The 25,204-nt window shown below is 40.2% G+C and overlaps 1 protein-coding gene across 1 annotated transcript in view; it reads right to left on the bottom strand.

Moving 5' to 3' along the window:
• Positions 1-403: 403 nt before the first annotated feature.
• The window catches only part of XKR6 (XK related 6), a 383,982-nt gene continuing 359,181 nt past the window's right edge, over positions 404-25,204 (bottom strand). The window contains exon 3 of the mRNA XM_027853973.1: positions 404-1,368. Coding sequence (XP_027709774.1) covers positions 404-1,368 — 965 coding nt within the window. The remainder of the gene's footprint in view (positions 1,369-25,204) is intronic.

Here is a 25,204-nt window from a genome sequence, read left to right as displayed (position 1 = left end):
TTGAAGGTTTTTTTTTGTTGTTGTTGTTGTTGTTCTTTCAATCAGCACCAATCCCGCAAATGATCTACACTTGGCATAAGATATAAAACTTTTTTTTTTCTTTTGGAGTGGAGACAACTCCGCCTTTTCCACCTATGGATCATACATAGTGTGGATGTTTCAATACTGTTTCTTGTGTGTAAAAATCAAAAGAAAGATTTTTCTTTTTGTTTTTACTTACAAAACATAGAGAATATCTTTGTATACATACAGCAACTGGAAAGAAAGCTTATCTGAAGGGTTTTTTTTTTGTTTTGTTTTTTGTGGTGGTGGTGGTGGTGGTGGTGGTGGTGTTTTTCTTGTGAGCGGTGTTGGCCGTAAACAAAACTTAAAGGTTCCCTTCTCAACTTGGGTTATGGAGCTCTTAAAGTGAAGACTCATACTGTAACAGCTCGTAGAGGAGCGGTCCATCTCGATACCGAATGCCTACAGCTGTGGGAGTGACGTACTGCAGAATGTTGATAGTCCTTCTCAATCTCCTGTCTACAAAATGGGCATCCCATGCAGGGTATCTCTTTCTGGGCATGTCAATCTTAATGAGGGGCCCTTCGGGAGGGTAAGGACGCCCCGACGGGGTAGGGGGCCCCACGGGTCTCACTTGAAAAACGGGCAAGCAAGTGTCAGCCGTGAGATCCTCCTGTTGTTCCGGGACGGCTCTGGTGGGCGTGACCTGGGTCCCCCGGTACCCAGGGGTCTGAGGCGCCATGGGCTCAACGTCGGGGGGCAAAGGGATGCCCCAGAGCAGCTCGGCGCAACAGGAGCTGGCAAGGATCTTAGCTCGTGGCCCCGTGGGATGCAATACACCATAATATAACAGCATCAGAGCTATCCCAGCCACAAAGCTAAGAAAGACACAACACAGTGCTGGCACGGCATAGGAGTCAGTGGTCTCAGGGTTTCTGTAAAAATACCAAAGGAACGTCAAGGCAGCATTCTCTGTCAAGACTACCGTGTAATATGCAAACATTCGATATCGAGTCCGCCCTTCCTTGACGTTAAACCAGCAGAAAATGTACACAATCCCTACCACCATGTTGAAGAGGATCTCCTCCCACTTGGACATGCAGAAGTCTGTCCCACCATGGATGATCCAGAAGGCCATGGCGCACCAGTGAACCACAACAAAGATCCCAAAGTAGAGCTGGAAGATGGAAGCAAAGAGGGCAAAGGAGAGAACTCTGGATGAGATGGTGAAGAGCCGCCAGAAGAGTTGGACGAGGGCCCCTCGGTAGCTCATGCTCTTCTTGTCATCCCTGGAGTCCCGTAGAAGCTTGTGATAGGAGGCTAGCACCCAAGCCAGGGACATCAGGGAGGTCACAGAGGAGACACCTGGCAGAAAAAAAGACATAAACCCACACAGTCAAACCATGGGCACTGATCTAGGAACCACACCTGAGCAGCCATCGATGAGCTTATCTCTGTCTTTGTCCTAAGCTGATAATTTTTTTTTCTTTTGCTATTTTTGTATTGTTTAGTATATGCAGTGGGAGTCTCTTAGTTGACAATCTATTACCAGAGACTAAGGTTTGTTGTTGTTGAGTCTTTTCAGCTGACTCTTCATGACCCCTTTTGGGGTTTCCTTGGCAAAGATACCAGAATGGTTTGCCATTTTCCTTCTCCAGATCATTTTCCATATGAGGAACTGAGGCAAATGGGGTTAAGTGACATGACCAGGGTCACACAGCTAGTAAGTATCTGAGGCCAAATTTGAACTCAAGTCCTCCTGACTCCAGCGCTGGTGCTCTATCCATTGCATCACTTAGCTGCCTTAGAGATTAGGGTACCTTGCCTTAATAGAAAAAAAAAAAATCAGTACAAGTAGCAGCAAGAGTCAGTGCTACTTGGTTGGTAGGAAGGTAGATGCTGGCACCTTTGTAGAAAAGGAATGATAGGTTGTCTCTTTGGCCCTAATTAAATGCAAGGTCACATAGTACCTTTTACGTAGAGAGATGTGGCTCATGACTTTTGTTCCATAGAATTAGCCTTGCCCTTACCATTGCTGGTAGTTGGATTGCTCAAGGGTAGAAGAGGCCATCACTTGCTTAACACTCCCTTTTTCTATCAAAATGTAGTCAGATCTAGAATCGTAATTTTTCACCACAATGGATCAGGATAGGTCAATGGGGTAGATAAAATTTACAATCAAATAACTGTTTTCTGAACTGCCATTAATCTGGCTTCCCTTCTATCAACCACACTAACTGTATCCTTACAAGGGCTCTAACTAACTTCCTTCTGCCACATTTTTTTCCATACTGGTCTTACCTAACTTCTCCACAACCTTTGGCATTACTGATTAAAAACTTCATTATTGGGGCAGTTAGGTGGTGCAGTGGATAGAGCTCCAGCCTTGGAGTCAGGAGCACCTGAGTTCAAATCTGGTCTCAGACACTTACTAGCTGTGTGACCCTGGGCAAGTCACTTAACCTCAATTGCCTCACCAAAACAAAACAAAAAACTTCATTACTCCAGGTATCTGTAATTTTGTCAGAGTGATCATCCCTCCAACATTGATCACAACCACAACTTAGGAGGCAATTTTCAGGAGTTGCTGTGGATGAGAATTTCACCATGTGGCCAATCTGGTGATGAGCATTTCCAAACTTAGCCCGGTTGGCCTTTGCAAAACAGATACATATTCAGTCTCCAGGTCCATACTACTTGAGTATTTTCTTGGACCCTGGCTTTTGAGGCACTCTATAAAGCATCCCTCCATTTAACAGGTACTATGTGATCAGGACCAAAGAGATAACAGATTCCTTTTCTACAAGGTGCCATCTGTGGTTCTGACTTGCCTCTAACTCCAGTTGCCATTTGAACAACATCTCCTTCAGATCCCTAAGGTGAAGGAATCTGTTCTTTCTAGGTCAGTTATTTTAGAATTCTTTTTTTTTTTTTAGGCAATTGGGGTTAAGTGACTTGCCCAGGGTCACACACCTAGTAAGCGTCAAGTGTTTAGTCTGAGGCCAAATTTGAACTCAGGTCCTCCTGACTTCAGGGCCAGTGCTCTATCCACTGCGCCACCTAGCTGCCCCTTAGGTCAGTTATTATGCAGAAGAAACCCAGTCTACTCTCCAACTTTGCCTCTCAGACCATAGATGCTTAGCATTCTCTCTACCTACAAGAGATTTGCAACTAAATCAAATGAAACTTGGTAAACTTTCTCAGAACCTATAGCTAGGTCCTAATTAATTCAAATAATGGCAATAAAGTAGATAGAGCACTGGGCCTAGAGTCAGGAAGATCTGAATTCAAATCTGGCCTCAGACACTTACTGTATGACCCTGGGTAAGTCACTTAATCTCTGTCCACCTCAGTTTCCTCAACTGCATAATGGGGATAATAATAGCCCCTACCTCCCAGGGTTGTTGTGAGGATCAAATGAGATAATAATTGTAAATCACTTAGTACAGTGCCTGGCACATAGCAGATGCTCAGTAAATGCTTGTTTCCTTCCATCCTGCCCTGAAGCAATCACATATATTTGAATTAACATTATTTGAAATGTTAATTATGTAAAATATTGTAATTTGTTCTAGACCAATGGATATATGCAATGTGAATTCAAATAATGTGACCATTTCATGGGAGTCATTATTCTCACTAATGGGGACCTGGCTGTAATTTTGTGCTTTAGCCAAGTGGGTTGTTATACCACCCTTCTTCCAAGCAAGAGTTGCCAGTCACCTGAGTCTGCCCATTCCCTACCATTTACTATGGATACTTCAATACTTCCTTCATTCTTTCCTTCCTTCCTTTCTTTCTTTCTTCCTTCTTCTCCTTCTATTCACACAGGGAATCACACCCTTTCCTGTGCATGATCTGCCTAAAGGAATATAAATTTTGATAGCCGAAATCTCACAAGATATCTTGGGGTTTAAGGGCTAGATTTCTTTTTTTCTCTTCCCTACGTATTTATTCTATCATTAAAAAAAAAAAACCCGGGTCAATTAACTCTTGACCCATGTAGTTTCATTTATGATTTCTTGAAATACAGCATTGGAAAACCAGGTTTTGATTAAACCTACTGGGATTCAAATGCAGCTACTTGACCAAGCCTTAAACCCAAATCACTCTGGCTGTCACTGATTGGCCAACAATAGGTCCCAGCCCAAGTCTCACTTGGTCATTGCTTGGAATTTGATGACTCAGAGTGTAAATAGTAATTGTTTCTGTTTTGACCAGAAACCCTGAAGGTCTTCCCCTCCCAGACATTTTTTTTTTTGACTAGGTAAAAGAGGCCTTTTTTTTTTTTTGCCTCATTTCTTACCTAGCCTTAATCATTGGATGGATATTGCCTCAGACAAACTGAGACCTGGGAAAGACCTTAGCTTAAAGAGGCCAAGGTCTCCCATTGCACATGGGGCCATCTCCAGTCATCCTGATCTATATCTTGCTTCTGGACCCAGATGGCTCCAGAGGAGAGAGTGAGTCTAGTGACTTTGCACAGCCTTACCTCACTTAAATCCAATTCACTTACAAGTCTAGATATCATCTTCATGATGTCATTGATCCTCTTTATGAATGAAAGACAAACAACCAGCACAAAGCTAACCTGGTGATGAGAATCCCATTTCTTTTACGTCTCATTGCAAGTACCATCTTCCACTTATGACTTCTCTGGATCACCCCCTACCCCACTTTCCTTCAGGCATTATTATTCACTATATTCATGTTATTCACTCCCCAAATTTCCTTCTAGTTGTTTTGTATCTATTTCTATGTAATGGGTTCTTAACCATTGGGGGGGGGTCTTATGTCCCTTTGGCCATTGATCCGGTGAAGCCTAGGAACCCCTTCTCAGAATAATATTTTTAAATGTATAAAATAAAATACGTAGGATTACAAAGTAAACTACATGGAAATATAGTTATCAAAATATTTTTAAAAAATTCTTGGATCCCAGGTTAATAACCCTATCCTATACATACACATGCTATCTTCCTTAATAGAATATCAAATTCTTGAGGGAAGGCAGGGATTGTTTCATTTTTGCCTTTGTATTCCCAGTGCCTAATACAGTGCCAGGCATATGGCAGATGTTGAATGAATGCGTGTTGACTGGTCAGTTCGTTAGCTTCTCTGAACTTAGCTACGCTGGTCCTCATACAACAGACAGCATAATGTTTGGTACATAGTAAGTACTTAATAAATGCTTGTTGATAAAATAAAAAATCTACTTGGCATTCAAAGTCCTTCATAGCCTAGTCCCCTCCTCCTTTTCCAGTCTTCCTATACCTTACTCCCAGACACACACTCTTTGATCTAGTGATACTGACCTTTGTGCTGTTGTTCACATAAGGCACACCATCTCTTAGCTCTAGGAAGTTTTCTCTGGCTGTCCCCCTGGAATGCTCTCCCTCAACCTCTCTGCCTGGCTCCCCTATTCCCTAGCTTCTTTCCTTCAAGTACTAACTAAAATCCCATTTTCTACAGGAAACCTTTCCCAACCCCTCTTAATTCTAGTGCCTTCCCTCTGTTAATTATTTCCTATTTATCCTGAATATAGCTTGTTTGTATATATTTGCTTATTGTCTCCCTCATTAGATTGTGAACTCCTTGGGGGCAGAGATTGTCTTTTGCCCCTTTCTGTTTCCTTGGCACTTAGAACAATGCTTGGCACATAGTAGGGCTTTAATAAAGGTTTACTGAATGATTGATGACTATATCTGGTTAAGTCTTCACAGTTTCATTATTTCATCTGAAGTGACGTGACTCTCCTCACAACATTAGACTCATCCATAGTCAAATGTAAATAAAATATATTGCTAAACTACTCATACATTTTTATTATTATATACTTGCTTTTTTGAATTATACATGCCACAGTTTCCTTATATCAGTGTGGAGAATTGAGAGTTTACTGTAAATACTTTTTTTGATGATAATGACACCAATAAAGCTAATGATGATAATGTTAGATGAAAAAGGTTTAAAATCAAACTTTGTGGCTGCAATTAATTAAGTAATGAATGGCTGTGTAGCTCCAGCTCTAAATTTAAGCTAAGGCCAAATCTAATTCTGTTTTCCCTTTGCCCAAGAAATAATATTTGGCCTGACAATGCCCTAATATATTTTGCCATTTGTAAAATGGGTCAAAGATATGTATGAAATCTTCCAGAAATGTTATAAGGTATCAATTCATAATAATATTAATAACTGAAATTTAGATAATGCTTTAGAGTTTTCCAATACACTTTTAACCTGTTATCTCATTTAATCGTCACAACAACCTGCCAAACCAGAAAAGACATCAGAAATAGAAATGTCAAAGAATATAATTTTATTTGTTTGATTAATGAGGGCCTAGCAAGCCAGGGAAACTAGGTGACTTTTCCAGGTTTGCGCAGCCACTTGAGGCCAAATTCTGGATTATTAGCTGTATTTATCCACCAGGTGTCACTGTAGAATTTGAGACTGCTATAGCTGGAAAGGCCCTTCGAGATCAGTTCATCCAAACCTTTCCTTTTCTAGGGGAGGAAGCTAAGGGAATTGACTTACTCACAGCTAATCGGTGATACCCAATCCCCGTGATTTTTCGTTCTATTTTCATTTTTTCCTTTCTATTCTCTCCCCCATCTCAATCTAAGTTTATAGGAAGCCCACTGGGTAGCGCCCAATCTTTGGGGACATTTGTTAACAAGGATAAGAGCCTTGTAGGCTTCTTGGTGCCTAGTACCAAAGGTCTTTTTTTGTGCCAAGTTATGTGCTGGATTGTGAAGTGGCATATTCTGGATCTGATTTTGAATGCACAAGGAGGACCTTTAAAAATATTCCTTCAATAAAGACACAGTCTACTTACTCTAGGTCAAAGGAAGTTGAGATGCTCATCTGTTTTTTTTTTTTTCATGGGCCCATTAGCTTTCATGGTGTCCTAAAGCTATAAAGGATATCATGATATCTTCTAGTCTATTTTTCTGCCTTTAGCAAGGACTTCCTTCATCCCATCTCAGAGTAGTGTCTATTATATCAATTCATTCTCATGTTCACAGACTGTCTGCTATTATGGCTTTTTTTTTTTTTTTTGCAATAAAGCTAAGACTCTCCAAACCTTCCAGATACCTCTCCTGTCACTAAAGAAACATGAAGAGTTTAATCCAAGCCACTCTGTACCACAAGGAAATGAATCAATGAAAAGTGGGAATTTTATTGCAAACTCAGTCTGTTTACCCTTCCCAGCCATCATGAATACATGTGATGGGGGGTAAAGTGTCCTATGTTATACATTTCTTGCTATGACAAAACCCTGGGTTCTTTCTTAACCAAAAATCTACATCTGGAACTCCAATGAAGTTTAATATTTCCTAGAGCAGAAGAGATAGCTATTCAAAGTGTACATATGGCATTTCATAATGTCACTCCCCTACTCAATAATTACTGTGGCTCTCCATTACCTGAAGAATCAAATATAAACAGTTTGGCATTTAAAGCCCTTTGCAAATTGTTTCCAATCGACATTTCCTTTCTTATTATACATTACTCCCCTCCATGGGTCACTGTGATCCAGCCAAATTGAGATTCTTGCTGTTCCTCATATAGGGCAATACATTTTTTACCACTGTGTGCTTTTACCCTGTTTCCCAAGGCTGGAATGTGCTCCCTCCTACTTCCATCACTCAGCATCCCTAGTTTCTTTTAATGCTAAGGTAAAGTGCTACATGAGGCCTTTCCTGATTGCTCCCACTAGCCCCTTCCCCACCCCTACCCAAGCTGCTAGTGCCTTTCCCTCAAAATCACCTTGTGTATATCTTATTTGTACAGTATACGTACATATTTTCTCCCTGGCTAGCCCGTAAGTAAGCTATTTGAGGACAGGCCCTGTTTTTTTTCTTTTTTTTATTTTGTCTTTATATTACCATCATCCAGAACAGTCCCTGGGGCATAGTAATACTTAATAAATGCTAGTTCATTGCTTGATTCATTGATTATCTGTTAGGATGGTACTTAGCTACTGGAACAATCAAAGTTCCCCTAGCATGCTTTTTTTTTTAGCCTTAATTTTTAAGATGAAGCTCTTCACTAGTGTGTATATCTGTGTGTGTGCAGATGCCTGGTTTCCAGACACATTGAAGACTTGTCCTGATGAATATTGTCCTAATTTCCATCAAGCAACTAACTAGTAATCATTCACTTTCACTAAATCCAGTAGTCTTTCTATCTTTAAAACAGGAGGCATTTCCAGACTTATTCCTCCTTCCTACTCTATCTCATAGTTCTGCCATGATTTCTCCAAACTACACATATTTTGTTCTCTAACTTCTGTCTTGGCACTCAATCCCTTATTCATTGCTATGAATAACTTAAACATCCTTACACATTCATACTACCAACTTGCTATTTATCGTGGATAATTTTTTGACTGAATTAAGAAAAAGGCTACTAATAGTTGGCCAATGAGATTTTCCCTGGAAAGAATCAATGTCAAAACTTCTTATGTTTGAGAGACATCTTAGGGTAGTAGGTAGAACTTTCTGTAGAGTCAGAAAGACTCAGCTTCAAAGACCTACTTCAGGTTGTTTTGAAGTTAAAATGAAATTATGTATATGTATAATTTATGTCAAATTGCTTCCCTTCTCAAGGAGAGAGGAGGGGAGGGAGGAAGAGAATTTGGAACTCAGAATTTCAAAAAAATGAGTGTTAAAAATTGGTTTTACATGTAATTGAGGAAAAAAATAAATAAAACAAAAATGATGTATAATAAAATCTTTTCAAACCTTAAAGCATTATATAAATGTCAGTTGTGTATTTGTAGTAAAATGTAGGCAATGAAATTAATTCCTTGGTTTGTTCTTTCACTGCCTGTATGCTCATATGCAGTTGACTTGTTTATTTGCAAACATTTCGTAGACTGGCACTATAGAGACATAGCTTTAGTAGTCTTTTTTTGGGATAGGACCAGATTGAAATGGGAATGGCTATACAATTGGAAAACAGGTTAAGTTTTACTAACTGGAGCTCCTAATATTGGGATAAGAATGACTTATCCAGAAACACACACACACACAATTATAAAGAGGAGGATGAACAGCTCTTCATCCCTACTTAGTCTATAAGAAAAAATTGCCTTAAACTGCCTGGGGAAAGATTTAGGTCTGGTTTAGGAAATGTCTATCTGACTGTAAGGTTCTTGAGAGAGCTTGTGGAAATTTTTTTCAATGGGAATCTAAGCCAAGAATAGGCCAACCATGAAAATTGTTTGTGCCTCAACTTAAAACCAAACAAACCTTTTTCCCCCTTAAGAGGATGAGAAGAGAGCATGAAGCTCAAGAGCCTAAGAAAAGGGAATTGAAGTTAATCAGTTTTTAAAAGTCCAAGAGTATATCACCTGGTTGCTATATTAAAGCATCATCTGTAACAGGAAGATATAGAAACATGACTCCATGGGTGAGGCAGGGAGTCTGTGGTTGTCAGTGCATAGAGTATGTCTAGATGGTTGTATGGGCAAGGCCATATATATCATATGTTGTGGATCAAAGAAATTTGGGTAGGCCAAACCATTTCTTTGGCATACTTGCAAGGTTGGGTTAGACTATCTGTATATACCTTGCTAGAGAATAGAACACCCCTGAATTGCTATTCCAACCTTAAAACTTTATTAGGCAGATTATCCCTCCTAGTCTAACTCTCTCTCTAGTCTCTCTTAAGTGGGCACATATAATCCTGTGAATCACTAAGAGAGAAGAAATAAAGTCAGTGGTCTCCCCACGGCCTGACCCCCTAATTTCCTACTAGATGCAAGGTAGGCCCTGAGGATATACATCTGGAAGATTTTTTAAAATTTAATTTAATTTTTTTATTTTGTTTTTTTTTATTAATAAACTTATTTATTTTTAGTTTTCAACATTTACTTCCACAAGATTTTGAGTTCCAAATTTTCACCCCATCTCGACCCTCCCCCACCCAAGATGGCATGCATTCTGAATACCCCTTCCCGCCTTCCCTTCTATCTCTCCCCCCTTCTCTTATCCCCTTCCCCTTCTATTTTCCTGTAGGGCAAGATAGATTTCGGTACCCCATTTCCTGTGTTTCTTATTTCCCAGTTGCATGTGAAAATGTTTTTTTTGAACATGTGTTTTTAAAACTTTGGGTTCCAAATTTTCTCCCTCCCTCCCCACCCACCCTCATTGAAAAGGCAAGCAACTCAATATAGGTTATACGTGTGCAGTTATGCAAAACACTTCCATAGTAGACATGCTGTGAAAAACTAACTCTATTTCCCTTAATCCTATCCTGCCCTCCCCCATTTATTCTATTCTTTCTTTTGACCCTGTCTCTCCTCAGAAGTATTTGCTTCTGATTACCCCCTTTCCCAATCTGCCCTCCTCTCTATCATCCCCCTACTCTCTTGTCCCCTTTCCCCCCTATTTTCCTGTAGGGTAAGACAGATTTCCATACCCAATTGAGTATGTATGTTATTCCCTCCTTAAGTCAAATCCTATGAGAATAAGATTCACTCATTCCCTCTCACTTTCCCCTGTTTCCCCTCCATTGTAAGATCCTTTTCTGGTATTTTTTTTTGTGAGATGATTTACCCTGTTCTATCTCTACCTTTCTCCTTCTCCTAGTATAATCCTCTCTCACCCCTTAATTTTATTCTCCATATATGACCCCTTCACCTTCAACTCACCCTGTGCCCTCTGTCTAACTAGCTAGCTATATATATATATATGTATACACACATACATATAATTTTTTCCCTCCAACTACCCTAATACTGACAAAGGTCCCATGAGTTACAAATATCATCTTTCCATGCAGGAATGTAAACAGGTCAACCTTAATAAGTCTCTTATGATTTGTCTTTCCTGTTTACCTCTTCCATGTTCCACTTGAGTCTTGTATTGGAAAGTCAAATTTTCTATTCAGCTCTGGTCTTTTCATCAAGAATGCTTGAAAGTCCTCTATTTCACTGGATGACCATTTTTTCCCCTGCAGGATTATACTCAGTTTTGCTGAGTAGGTGATTCTTGGTTGTAATCCTATCTCCTTTGCCTTCCGGAATATTATATTCCATGCCCTGTGGTCCCTTAATGTAGAAGCTGCTAAATCTTGTGTTGTCCTGATTGTATTTCCACAATATTTGAATTGTTTCTTTCTAGCTGCTTGCAATATCTTCTCCTTGACCTGGGAACTCTGGAATTTGACTACAATATTCCTAGGAGTTTTCCTTTGCGGATGTCTTTCAGGAGGTGATGGGTGAATTCTTTCAATTTCTATTTTGCCCTCTGGTTCTAAAATATCAGGGCAGTTTTCCTTGATCATTTCTTGAAAGATGATGTCTAGGCTCTTTTTTTGGTCATGGCTTTCAGATAGTCCAATAATTTTTAAATTCTCTCTCCTGGATCTATTTTCTAGGTCAGTTGTTTTTCCAATGAGATATTTCACATTGTTTTCTAATTTTTCATTCTTTTGGATTTGTTTTACAGTGTCTTGACTTCTCATAATGTCACTAGCTTCCAATTGCTCTATTCTAATTTTTAAGGAAGTATTTTCTTCAATGAGTTTTTGGACTTCCTTTTCTGTTTGGCCAATTTTGCTTTTCAGGGCATTCTTCTCCTCATTGGCTTTTTGGACCTCTTTTGCCATTTGCCCAGTCTGTGGGCCAGAAGCAAAGGGGGCAGCCGTGGCCCGTGCTCAGGACTTGCAGCTGAGACCTAGCTCCTTCTCTCACTGCTGTCACAGACTTTTCCCACTGACCTTCTAAGTTGTCTTTGGCATTCATGGGTTGAGAAGTCTGGAAACCACCACAGCTGCTCGCGATTCAGCCCTCTGAGGCCTGCACGCCCACACCACACTGTGCTCCTCTCCCCACCCAGCATGATATACTTTTCTGATTAACCATCCAGGTTGTCTTGGGCTGGAAATTTGTTTCACTCTGTCTTTTTGTGGGTTCTGCTGCTTTAGAATTTGTTTAGAACCATTTTTTACAGGTATTTGGAGGGGTTTGGGGGAGAGCTCAAGCAAGTCACTGCTTTCACTCCACCATCTTGACTCCACCCCGAGACTTGTAACTCTTGAGAACTGTATTCCATCTGGAAGATTTTAAAGGATGCTTTTTAGGAAGGCAGAAGAAGCCTCCAGTGCTGGATTAATACAATTTAGCTAAGAGTCTGATTATATCAGCAAGGAGTTTGTAGATGTAGTACTTACCATATCATATGGCCCAAATGCTGTTATATCCCTTTATTATATTTTATTTTATTTTATTTTTTGGTCAGGCAATCAGGGTTAAGTGACTTGCCCTGGGTCACACAGCTAGTTAAGTGTTAAGTGTCTGAGGCCAGATTTGAACTCAGGTCCTCCTGACTCCAAGGCTGCAGCTCTATCCACTGTGCCACCTAGCTGCCCCTGTTATATCCCTTTAAAAGTTAAAAAAGATGCCTATTAAGGAGAAGGATTCCATTTCCTTTTCTGTTTAAAATTGTTCTTTAAAAAAAAATAGAAGATTCAAAAGAATTTTCCAGGTAAACCAGGTGCCATATTAAGTATTCAGCAGGTGACACAAATCTCCTCAACACTGAGCTATGAAGCATAGTTGCCTGTGATTCAGCACTTGAAAAAGCTGTGACATCTTCTATCCTGGACATCTTTTAAAGAGGACTCCTGTATCTCTGCCTCTGGCTTGGCTTAGGGAGAAGAAGCAACTGGTTGCTTCTGACCCATTGCTTAGAAGGGTTGAGGGCAGTCGGAGGGCAATGATTTAGTCAAGGGAGGTAGGGAGCTAGCTAGGCAGTTCCTAGGGCTCAACAGCATGCCTTCCTGGTTTGAAAGAGAAATTGGGAGTCCTGATCTCAATCACTTTTTTTTTCACTCCAGAAGATAGAGAAGCAAGTATTTGGTCATGATAAGGAAGGGAGACTCCCAGTGAGTCAAGGGACCAAATATCCTCTTCTGGACCTCTAAAATGTTATTTCCTTTGTTTATCATTAGCTGCTTAATGGACATCCCCACTCATTATCTTTTCCTCTAAAGCCACCTTTTCTCCTAATTTCTCCTATTTCTGTTGAGGGAACCCTGATGCTTCTCATTCTCCAAGATCCACATCCTTGGAGACATCTTGGATTTTTCATTCTTCTTCACCTTTCAAGTTCAAACAATTGCCAAGAAGTATCCATCCTACTTTCACAACATCTCTCACATCTGACCACTTCCCTCCACCTACCCAGCCATCACCTTAGTTCAGGTCCTTCTTCAGTACTCACCTCAACTATTACAAAAGCCTCCTAATTGGTCTTCCTATTTCCGGTCTCCTTTCTTTTTCCTTCTTTTCCCTTCCCTCCCTCCCACCTTCCTTTCTCTTCCCTTCCTGTGTCTTCCTTTCCTTTCTGCTCCTTTCCTTTTTTTTTTGAGACTAGGTCTCCCTATTTTGTCTAAGTTGGAAGTACAAAGGCCACTCAGAGGCCTAACCCCACTGCTGACTGACACTGATGTTTTAACCTGTTCTGATTCCCCAGCCTGGGCCAGCTCACCCCTCCTTAGGAAACCTGGTGACCCTCCACTTCCAGGGACTTGCCAAATTGATTCTAGACTTAGTTAGACACCTGATTGGCATCTCAAACAGACATCTAATTGGCATCTCAGAACTCCTAAAATCCTGTGAGCCACTAGCCTCAGCCTCTCCCAGTAGTAGAAATGACAGGCATGGGCCATCCTGCTTGAAGATTTCTCCCCCTTCCAATCCATCCTCCACAGAGCTTCCAAATTGATATTCTCAGAACAGGAATATGACCACATCACTCCCCTGCTCAAGAAGCTTCCATGGCTTCCCTTCTGCAGCTAGGATGAAAAAAACAAAAAACAACACCATTTGGCTCTAGCCTGGAGGCAGTGAGTGTGGCACAATGAAAAGAAAACTGGCTCCAAAATCAGTTCAAATAGTTTGTATTTAATATGCACACATATGTATTTACTTCTCTGTGACCATGTTGTGTCCCTTCAATAGACTGTATTATACAGGGGTGGGGAAGCTGCCACCTTAGGGCCACATGTGGCCCCCTAGGTCCTCAGGTGCAGCCCTTTGACTGAATCCAAGCTTCATAGAACAAATCTTCTTAATAAAAGGATTTGTTCTGTAAAACTTGGACTCAGTCAAAAGACCCCACCCAAGGTCCTAGAGGGCCACATGTGGCCTCGATTCTCCACCCCTGGATTATAATCTCCTTGAGGGCAGATATATTTTTGTCTTCACAGTGCTTTTGTCTTCACACTATCTTGCATTTAGGAGACTCAATAAATGTTTCTTGAATTTAGCTGTATTGAGTTTGTATCATTGACAGGTGACATATGGTGTTTACAAACTATTACTATTTGCTTGTTATCAAAACATAAAACTCTGGAAGCTAAAATAAATGAATCTGGCTTCTAAATTTGAGGACTGGCTCCTATATCCAAAAGCAAATTTATTCAGCCCTGGGGGAAAGTGTTGTCTGGACTTCAGTACCCAAATATGGGCTCTGTGATATTTTAAAAAGCTGATCGTTTTTTCCTCTTTGTTTTCTAGACTAATTGAATTCTGTTCAGTGGATAGGTGGAAATTAATTCATTTTCTTTTTGCTCATTGTTTTGACTACTCAAGTGGGCAGCATCTCAGTAATGGTGATTATGGAGTAATCAGTAATTGACTTTGAAGCATCCTTTCTCAGCTGCCACAATGAATGCTACCCTGTTTTTATATCCATAGTCTTCACAGAGGATTGGCATTCTAGCCTTCCTCTAAGCATGCACTCATTCTCTGCAAGGAATATGTTTTTGAATGTCCACTATAGGCAGAGCAAGGCATGAGGCTATGGACAATATTTGAATTTTGTTTATTAAATCAAAAATTGGATTAATGCAAGTCTAGTGGGCAGCAGTCATTTGCTTAGGCAAGATGGAATGACCAAAGGCAGAGCATGATGAGCTGGTCCCATACAGTGACTGCCTCTCCACCTAGACACAGACCTACCAGGAAATTCAGGTACCTAGTGTAACTATAAAGTGGTGAGGAGGATTTTCATAAACCATTCCAGAAAACCAATGTCAATGTCATTACTTTATAGTCACATTCAACCCTTTGTTATTGTTCAGTCATTTTCAATTAGGTCCAACTCTTTTTGACCCACTAAAAGGTTAGCTCTTTCCCTAGTAAAAACTGATAGGTCCAATTGAGTCTAGCATCCTTGGGGTCCAAGAACTACTTAGAGAACTAAACTATCCACCTAGAGGAAGCGTCAGGCCAGACAAGCTTTAATTCATATGTAATAATAACAATAACAACAGCAATAATGACAGCTAACATTTATAGAGTATTTACTATGTGCTAAGCACTGTGTCTAAGCACTTCATAATTATTGTCTCATTTGATCCTCACAACAATTTTGGGAAGGGGGAGCTACAATTATCCCTATTTTATAGATGAGGAAACTGAAGCTAACAGAGGCTGACTTGCCCAGGGTCACACAGTTAGTAGTGTGGGGCCAGATTAGAACTCAGGTATTCCACACTGCAGGCCCAGCACTCTATCCATTGTACCACCTAGCTGCCTATAACTTAAATAGAACTAGTATGTATTACGTTGGGCTTCATATCAGTCAGTGGACAACACCCTATTGATTATGAACCATACTTAACATCTCTGCCCTTAGCATCACACTATTATTGTCACATACACATAGAGAACTATGGAAATGTAGCTCAGTGACAAATTGCTATTATGTGGATTAAAGAAAAATAGTTACCAACAATAGCATAATTAGGGCAAATTGGCAAGGCAGGTGCTTTGGGGTACACTTAAGATGGAAAGGCCCAGATCATGCTTCATGTCCTGAAAACCCCTCTGCCATGTTCCAGTTGCTAAACCTCTTCATTTCATACAGATGTTCCAGATGTCTTAATTAACTTTGAACTGGAAGGTGTTAAGGAGGCAAAAATTACAAGGAGTGTTCAGTATCTGGCAGAAGTTGGTTTTGGATCAAGAATATGTAAAAATGGTATGGCAGTGGGCGTATTGGCTGGTCCCTTCTTACTGAACCAAAAACCTGGTTTTAATTCTATTTGTTTTTTTTCCTGGTAGAATAAAATTAATATTAATTTAAAAGTTAATCCTACTGGATTCACTTCTTTTCAGAGTGACACAATCAAGAATCTCAGATCACTGTGACCACCGTGATGGAATCATTAGAGTACTTCAGTGGCTCCATGATCTTACTAGTATGGATATTCTCTCCCCCAAGGTACAGAACGAAACTTAACCTGCATGACTATTAATCATATCTTTCTGTGAATCTACATAGGGGATCTCCTCAAGACATTAGAGGACTTTATCTGAGTCTTTTAATACTTAGTAAACACCAAATGCAACTATTGGGATGTGCATTAGGTTGTGAGGTCCTTGAGGGCAGATACTATTTTTGCATTTCTTTGTCATTCCCAGCACTTAGTATAGTTCCTGGTACCCAGTAGGTGTTTAATAAATGTTTGTTGATGTTTTGATTTGCATCTGCTGTCTTTTGCTTGTGCCCCATCACAAAAATATACCTTAGGTTTCTCTACCACACAAAGAAAAAAATGCTGCATTGTTCTTTCTTTGTCAGGGAGAATATCTAAGACTTCAATGTTTTATCTAAGGTCAAAACAAAACTCAGTTTGTCATGGCCAAGAACAGAACCCAAGACTCCTAACTCCAGTTTGGTGCTCTGACCACTAGTTAACAGTTTCTGAAGGGCATCCAAGCATTTGTGGTCTGCCAAAACTTATTATCAAACTCAGAATCAAACTGGAAATTGTTAATAGCTTCATGTTCAGACTGTGACAAATGGCTGGCAATGACCTTCACGGTTTTCTTTCTCCTATACAATAATAAAGCTGTGGCTGTTGCAGTTGGACTACTAAGCAGTCAGTCTGAATATCTTCATGACGGTCTAATCTTATTTCCTTTTTTGACAGGGTTACTTGACTGGGAGGTTTAAAGGAATGACGTATGTGTAATTTACCTGGATTCTGGCAAAGGGTTCCATAAAGTTTCTCATGTTATTCTTGTGGTAAAGATGATGAAATATGGGCTAGCTGATAGTACAGCAGATGAATTCTAAATTAGTTGGATGGCTGGGCCCAAAGAGTAGTCACTGACACTTTGGCATCAACTGGGAAGAAACTTTCTAGTGGAGTACCCTAGGGAACTATGCTTGGACCTGTGCTAGTTAACATTTTAATTAATAATTTTGATAAAGATGTAGATGACGTGCTTGTCAAATTTACAGATGACACAAAGTTAGGAGGGACAACTAAAACACCAGTAACAGTCAGGAACCCCAAAGATGCAATTATACAATGTCATCCACAAGCAATAGCATCTATAGGAGGCTCTTTCTCAACCTGAACTTTACACTGGACTTCCTTCATGACAGTGGTGAACACCTTTGGCAGACAGTTTTATGCCTAGCTTGATAATAACCAGAGGGTTGTCAAACACTAGGTCCAGTATTCTAGTCACTATGACATGATGCCAATTAGCGGGAACATGATTACTAGCAAATCAGAGCCCCAGAAGTTTCCTGGAAAGAATACCTATGATAATCTTTATTCCTATCCATGGTTAAGCAGATTCTATCTTAGTTACATTTTTTGTACTATAATAGCTAGAAGTATATCTGGAGCAACTTTCTATATTCTCTAAAGTTCTATTGTAACACCTCATTGTGATATGGAGGTGATCTTGAGTTCTTGAAGGATACTCCGGGGATAATAAGTCCTAACAGGTCCTACTAAGCCGGAAGGACTTAGCGTGTGGGTCCTCTGATGGATTCTGTGTCTGTATGTTGAAGATTAGCTTGGTGGAGTTAGGAGATGCTCATTGCCAGAAAATTGGCCACCAGATGATGAATTTTCTGACCATAGCAATTCATGAAATATGTTTACTAAGACATGGAGAGATTGTGAAATGTATCTGCCGAAAGAGAAGCTACATAATGAAACAATAGCTCTTTTGGAGTATTGAGCTATATAGGGTGCAGCCTAACCATGAACAGCAATTTTTCAATCTGCCATGACCCACACTTGAATCTTCCATCACTTATCTACTCCCTTTCTTCCCCATTTATCTTCCTCTTGGTTTCTCCATACTCTTTAATTCCCAATACTGCATCTCACCCCAGCACCAGGTCCTTCACATCTGGATAAGTTTTCCTTTATTCCTCATCATTCTCACTTCCTCTCATTCTGGATCCTCTCCCTCTCCCCTCTTTCCCTTTCCATCCCCCTTACCCCACACTTCCATCTTTTTAAAATCCCTGTCTCCTCTGAATCTATTAATGATGAAGTTGATCCTTCATCTAAACATGATTGCCCCTTAATTTCTGCCCTCTCTTTCCCTCTGATGAAGACAGCAAGAAATCGCTCATGAGAATAACAGCCCACATTTCTATATTATTTTTATCTTATACATGAAGAAACAGACCCAGAGAGGTGAAAGGACATCCCCTCAAATTACACTGCCTTTTTCCAATGCACCATCCTCTACTTTCTATTAAGGAAACAATGCCACACTGTCTTGTTCATTACACATAACTGTAGTAGATGGCCATAGAAATGAGTACTTTACTAGCTAAGGAGAACTTCCCTTCCCACTCCCCTGCCTTCCCATCCCATCTCCATATGCCAAACATACTTCTTCTTCATGGACAGTGCTAGGCTTGGACTCAAGAAGACCAAGGTTCAAATCCTACATTTAACATTTACTACCTGCGTGACCATGGATGGACAATTTAACCTCTCTAAGCCTCATTATCTTCATATATGAAATGGGGATACATACAGCCTACCTCACAGGATTGCCATGAGACTTAAATGAGATAACAGATATAACTTTAAAATGATATAGAAATGTTAGTTATTGAGCCACATAATACAACGCCTAGAATTATAGAACCTGAGTTCAAATACCAGATTTTTTTTCCATTTACAACCTGTATGACTTTGGATAAGGCACCATACTTCTTTGGGCTTCAGTTTCCCTATCTGTAAAATGAGAGGGTTGGACTAGATGACTTCGAGCCCCTTTTAGCTCTAAAGCTTTGGTACTACTACTACTACTACTACTACTACTACTACTACTACTACTACTACTACTGCTACTGCTACTGCTACTGCTACTACTACACTACTATTACTATTATACTATTTTTATTATTAGTGTGCCATTTTCATCATTCTACAGGAATTGAGATATACTACTATGAATATTACTACTACCACTATTACTACTAGTACTACTACAATTGGTGTCCCATTTACATCAGTCTAAAGGTGCTGAGACATACTACTGCTACTACTACTACCACCACCACCACTACTACTAGTACCACTACTACTATACCACTTCTACTACTACTACCACCTACCACTCCTGCTTCTCCTACTACTACCACTACTTTTACTACCATTACTACTACCACCACCACTACTCCTACCACAACATGACTGCCAGTTGGTGAGATGACTGAATCACAAACTTTAAGGTCAGAGTGGACATTTACAAATAACTAATTTGAACTTCCCTGAGAATACCATTCACATTAACTCACTTATGAACGTGAGGTTGATGGAAGTCTAAGCACTTTGCTCATTTGTTCTCATGTCATCTCTTTTAACTGGGTTTGTAGGTGTGAGAGGAAAGGTGGATGGGAAAGAGAGAGAGGAGAGGATTACTGTTTCAATTTTGTAGATGGGAAAACTAAGGCTTTAAAAAAGTACACGACTTTCTCCAAGCACAGAAAGAGGGTAAAAGATTTGGATGCGGAATTCTGAGTGAACTCTATCACATTGTCTCTGTTTAGTTTTTATGGTTTAGATTCTTTAAAGTTTGATTCAAGTCCCTTGGATGGCTCATTCAATAGCAAGGTACAAAAAGGTAGATAATAAATGGCACACTGGGTCAAACCAACAATCTTTCCAATCCAGATCCTATCTGGAACAAAAGAACATTTGGGAGAATAATCATTTCAACAACTAAGAAATCTCATGTGGAATTCTAGCTTTTTTCATTTCTACTGAATGGAACAGTGGAGGAGTGATGGTGACAGGATGGGTGTTGGGGTAGAGTTAGGCCAGTGGCAACATGAGATGAATTTCAGCTCAAATTCCACCTTCTGCAGGAGATCTTTCCTCATCCCCCTAGCTGCTAGAACCTTCTTCTCTACTCTGTATGTATCTTCTATGGACCTATTTATATTCATATTATTTCCCCTGTTAGAATGTAAGCTCCATGAAGGCAGGAACTGGTTATGACTTTCTTTGTATCCCCAGCACTTTGCACAGTGCTGGCACATAGCAGGTGCTTAATAAACGTTTGCTGATTGCTTGGTAAGTCCAACATAGGTTGGTGGATGGCAGGAGTTTAGTTGTCTCTCATTTCAGTAATAATAGCCTGTTTTGTGGAGGTGCAGGTAAAATAATATTAATAAGTCTGACTTAGTATTTTATACTTTATATTTTTATAGTTTATATATTTTTATAATTTTATAGTTTATAGTTTATAAGGCATTTTACATACATGATCTCATTCAATTCTCCCAACTGTCCTAACAGGTAGGCATCATTAGCTCCATTTTACAACTGAGGTTCAGAGATGTTAACTGTGATGCCTGTGGTCACAGGATATTAACTCTACAATGGGGCCTTAGAGATAATTTATCCCAAAGCTCTTCTTTTACAAACATGAAACCCAACCCTAGAAAACACTAGATCCAACTTGTCGTTAGTAGGTAACATGGCTGGCATTTGAACCCAGGTCTTTTGACTTTGAATGAGTGCTTTTTTGACTATACTACATTACCCATCTGACTTACAAGGAGAAAAACAAGGACTTGAACTATTATCTTTGGACTCATGAGTCCAGAGAGCTTTCTGTTGTACCACACTCGTTGTTGTTCAGTGGTTTCAGTTGTGTCTGACTTTTCATGACCCCATTTGGGGTTTTCTTGGCAAAGATACTGGAGTGGTTTGCCATTTCCTTCTCCAGCTCATTTTACAAATGAGAAAACTGAGGCAAACAGGGTTAAGTGACTTGCCCAGGGTCACACAGCTACTAAGTGTCTGAAGCCAGATTTGAGTTCAAGAAGATGAGCCTTCCTGACTCCAGGCTTGGCACTCTATCCCCTGCACCACCTAGCTGCCCGTACTAATACTAGCTATAGTCAAAACCAAGGTGGAAGTACATGCAACCTGCTGCCTTCAGCCTTTGACTGCAGGTATTTGTGTATCCTTAGAGTCAAAACATGGTGGGTCTGAGTTCTTGCTCAGGCCCTTAATAATTCTTTAGCCATGAGCGAGTAAGTCACAACTTCTCTGACCTTCAGTTTTCTTGTCTGTTAAATGGAATTAATGATACTCATGCAACCTGCCTCAAAGAATTGTGAGCGAAGTGCTTTGTAAACCATAAAGTGCTATATAAATGTGTATAAATTTCTGCTTTTAGCATCTGAAAGGGAGCAAGTAGCTTCATTCCACATTCTACCCATGGATGTGTGCATGGACACACTTTACTGATTGCTATAACAAATACAAACTCCAGATAAATGATGTCACCTAAATACAAGCCATATTATGATGTAAAACAGACTCCTTTCCTATGTAGACTCTCATAGAATGCTCTCTAGATATCACTTAACAGCTGTTTCTAGAGCTTAGTTAAATCTACCTTATCCACTGCCACTCCAGTTAACAACACGGGCACTCCTGTTCCCTTAGTGTACTCTATAACTTACAAAACAAACAAAATGGGAACACAGATGTACCCAACAGCTTGGAATGGAAGTCATCAACTAAGAACCGCTTCAAGCGGATCTCCCAGTGGACTCTACTGACACTGGGGGGAAAGCCTGCAGTGCTTAAATAGCTCACTTAGCTGCACACCAGCTCCTGAGAAAACAATCTAAGAACATTTTCTCTTACTAATCTTAGCCAAGGTTGCTTCTTTGGGCCTTCACTCAACCTGAACCATCTATCTTACAAGGACAGTGGTATGTCCATACAAGTTGACCAGGATGGTGAGAGGATGAGGCATCATAAATGAATGAATGATTAAATGAATGAAGAGCACCAGGGATGCAAATACCATGTCATGTGAGGATTACTCCAAGAAATGAGGGATGTTTAACCTAGAGAAAAAAAAGACTTAAGGGGCATGTAATAGCTGCCTTCAAGCATCTGAAGATATGTGGAAAGTATGTTAGATTTCTGCTTGGTTCCAGAGGACAGAAACAGGAATAATGAAAGACAAATTTGAATGGCATATAAACAAAACCCTCCTAACAAACAGAGGAATGAGCTGGGGAAGTAGTAAGTTTCTTTTCAATAAAGGCCTTTAAACAAAGTCTGGATAACCACTTGTCAGGTGTTATAGACAGGATATTTTGTTCAGGTATTGTTTAGATTAAATAGCCTCTGAGTTACCTTCCAATTTGGTAATTCTGGGAAAAGATCTCATTCGTACTTTCAAGAAGTCTAAAAGTCAAAATAACATGTTTTTACTGTTCAAAGTAGTAAAATCTCATACTGAGATGAGAACTAGAGGAAGCAATGTCTCCCTGACCTTTTCCTTTACCTCCTATCATCCCCACTCTCTCATTTACCTTTAGTCTCTATCTGCTGGTTGCTTCCCTATTGCCTATAAACATGGCTTAAAAAAACCAACAACAACCCTCACTTGATCCATCCATCCCTGATAGTTATCTTTTTATACCTCTCCTCCTTTTTATGGTTAAACTCAAGAAGACCATCTATAATCAATGCCTTTACTTTCTTTCCTGTTATTCCCTTCTTAATTCTCAACAACCTGGCATCTAACCTCATCTTTCAACTACAACTGTTCTCTCCAAAATTACCAATGATCTCTCAAATGCCAAATCTAAGGGCCTCTTCTCAATCTTTATCTTTCTTGACTTCTCTGTAGCCTTTGACACTGTCAATCACCCTTTTGTCCTTGAAACTGTTCTCTTTAGTTTTTCATGACATGGCTCTCTCCTGGTTCTCTTCCTGTCTGTCTGACCACTTCTCCTCAGTTTCCTTTGCTAGATTTTCATCCAAGTTCTAGCCATTAATTATGAGTGTCCCCCAAGGCTCTGTCCTAGGCCATCTTCTCTTCTCATTTGTCTTTCCCCCTAAACTCTCCCCTCTCCCTAACTTCCTTATTATTGTGAAAGGTACCACCATTCCCTCCCATTCAGTCAGCTTCCCCACCTGGGTGTCATCCACAACTCCTCATTCTCCCTCATCCCCCATATCCAATCAATTGTCAAATCCTGTCATTTCTGCCTTTGTAAAATCTCTCAATCATGCACCCTTCTCTCCTCTGATACTTCCACCACCCTGGTGCAACTCTCTACTTTCCATCAGCTTAGTTTTGATCCCATGGAATATCATGCCCCCTTCCTATCGCTGTTGGTTCCCACCCCAACCCTTGCTTTTCAGCTTCCTTCCTTTTGTGCGTTGTCTTCCCCAATTAGAATGTAAGCTCCTTGAGGGCAGGGGCTGTCTTTCAGTTTCTTATTTGTTGTCACTTAGTACATAGGACTGATGAGAGACTGACCACCAGGTTACTAGTCCCAACCCTTTACTTAGTTTTGTTTCTTTCTCAGCACCCAGAACGTTGCCTTGAACATAAGCATTTAAAAAATATATGTGTTAAGTTGAAGAGAATAACCTGCAAACAACTGTCACCTCCAGGAGAATACAATTGTCATAAGGGCAGAGGTTATTTTGTTTTGGATTTTTTTTGCCCTTGTGTCCTCACAGTCTAGGACAATACCTTGTATATAGTAGGGCTTAATCAATGTTTTGTTGGTTTGAATTGGCTCAGTCTTAGATGAATAAAACCAATGACCTAGAGGATGCCAGAGCTGGAAGGAACTTGAGAGGAACACCTTCATTTTACAGATGAGGAAACTGAGGCCAAAGGGAAGAAATTACCCCCACCACCACTGCTAGCTACAATTTATATAGCCCTTTAAAACTTCCAAAGCACTTTACAAATACCATTTGATCCTCACAACAATCCTGAGAGGAAGGTGCTATTATTATCTCCATTTTACAGATGAAGAAACTGAGGCAAACAGAGAATAAGGGACCTGCCCAGGGTCACACATCCAGTTCGCATCTGAGGCCAAATCTGAATTCAGGGCCTTCCTAATGCTGGGTTCAGCACTCTATTCACTGAATCACCTAGCAGCCTCAGTGAAAATTACTTGCCCAAAATCACAAAGAATAGTCAGCAATTATTGGTAGGACCAGGACAAAAATGCAGGTTTCTTAATTCCCAGTCCAGTTCTCTTCAATCTGCTGGTTTCTAGAGTAGAGAAGTAAAAGCAGGCTAATATTTAAATAATTCACACAGCAGTAGTTCTGACCCATTCAGAAGACGAGGTAAAGTTCAGCTGAGGAAGCCAGTGTCACCCCAGTCTGCTCAGGGCAAAAGCCATCCCTTGCTCAGGGACACTCTTGTCTCTAATTACAATCTCTGGCATGAAGAGAATCTTCATAATCTAATTGCAGGGACAATGAATCAGATTTTAGGACCTAAAACCCAGCCTACCAGGTCCGCCAAGCAGATGAACGCCTTGAATAACTTGGCTTCTTTGAGCACGAGGAGATTGGAATGTGGACCAAGGGAAGGGAACATTAGAGTAAACTCTTTCAAAAAGAAAAAAAGCCAGAAATTGCCACGTGGAGATGAATAAGAAAGACTATTTCATTTCCCATACTTTTATGTATGTAAGGAAGGAAGAGAAAAAAAGACTTTGACAAGCTCTTACAAAATAAAAAGCACATCAGGTTACTTGAGGGCATTTACTAAGATACTACTGAAGGTTTTTCACTCACTTCAGTACCATAACTGGACCTTTTTCTGCCCACACAAAAAGTAAACTGAGGCAGCTAGAAAGGAGGTTAACTCCTCCTGAGTCTGAGGTAGCAATGCTGTTGTGAACAAGTTAATGTTATTGTCACAGTTTCCATTCCTTTATATGAACAGTATAGTAACAGGGAAATCCCAGAGAGAATTGAAGCCAATAAGATTCCTGGGCTACTATCTCCCTCACCAGGAATGGGCACACACAAAACACTGTTATGCTCACTGTTGGCAAGGGAGCTACATTGGCTAGGTTTTGCCAGAACCATAACTGGTAGTTTTGGC

The sequence above is a fragment of the Vombatus ursinus genome, unplaced genomic scaffold (genome assembly GCF_900497805.2).
Source record: "Vombatus ursinus unplaced genomic scaffold, bare-nosed wombat genome assembly UNPS02010219.1, whole genome shotgun sequence".
In the NCBI taxonomy this organism is placed as follows: domain Eukaryota; kingdom Metazoa; phylum Chordata; class Mammalia; order Diprotodontia; family Vombatidae; genus Vombatus; species Vombatus ursinus.
Note: the sequence above shows the minus strand (reverse complement) of the source record. Positions and strands in the feature narration are given on the sequence as shown.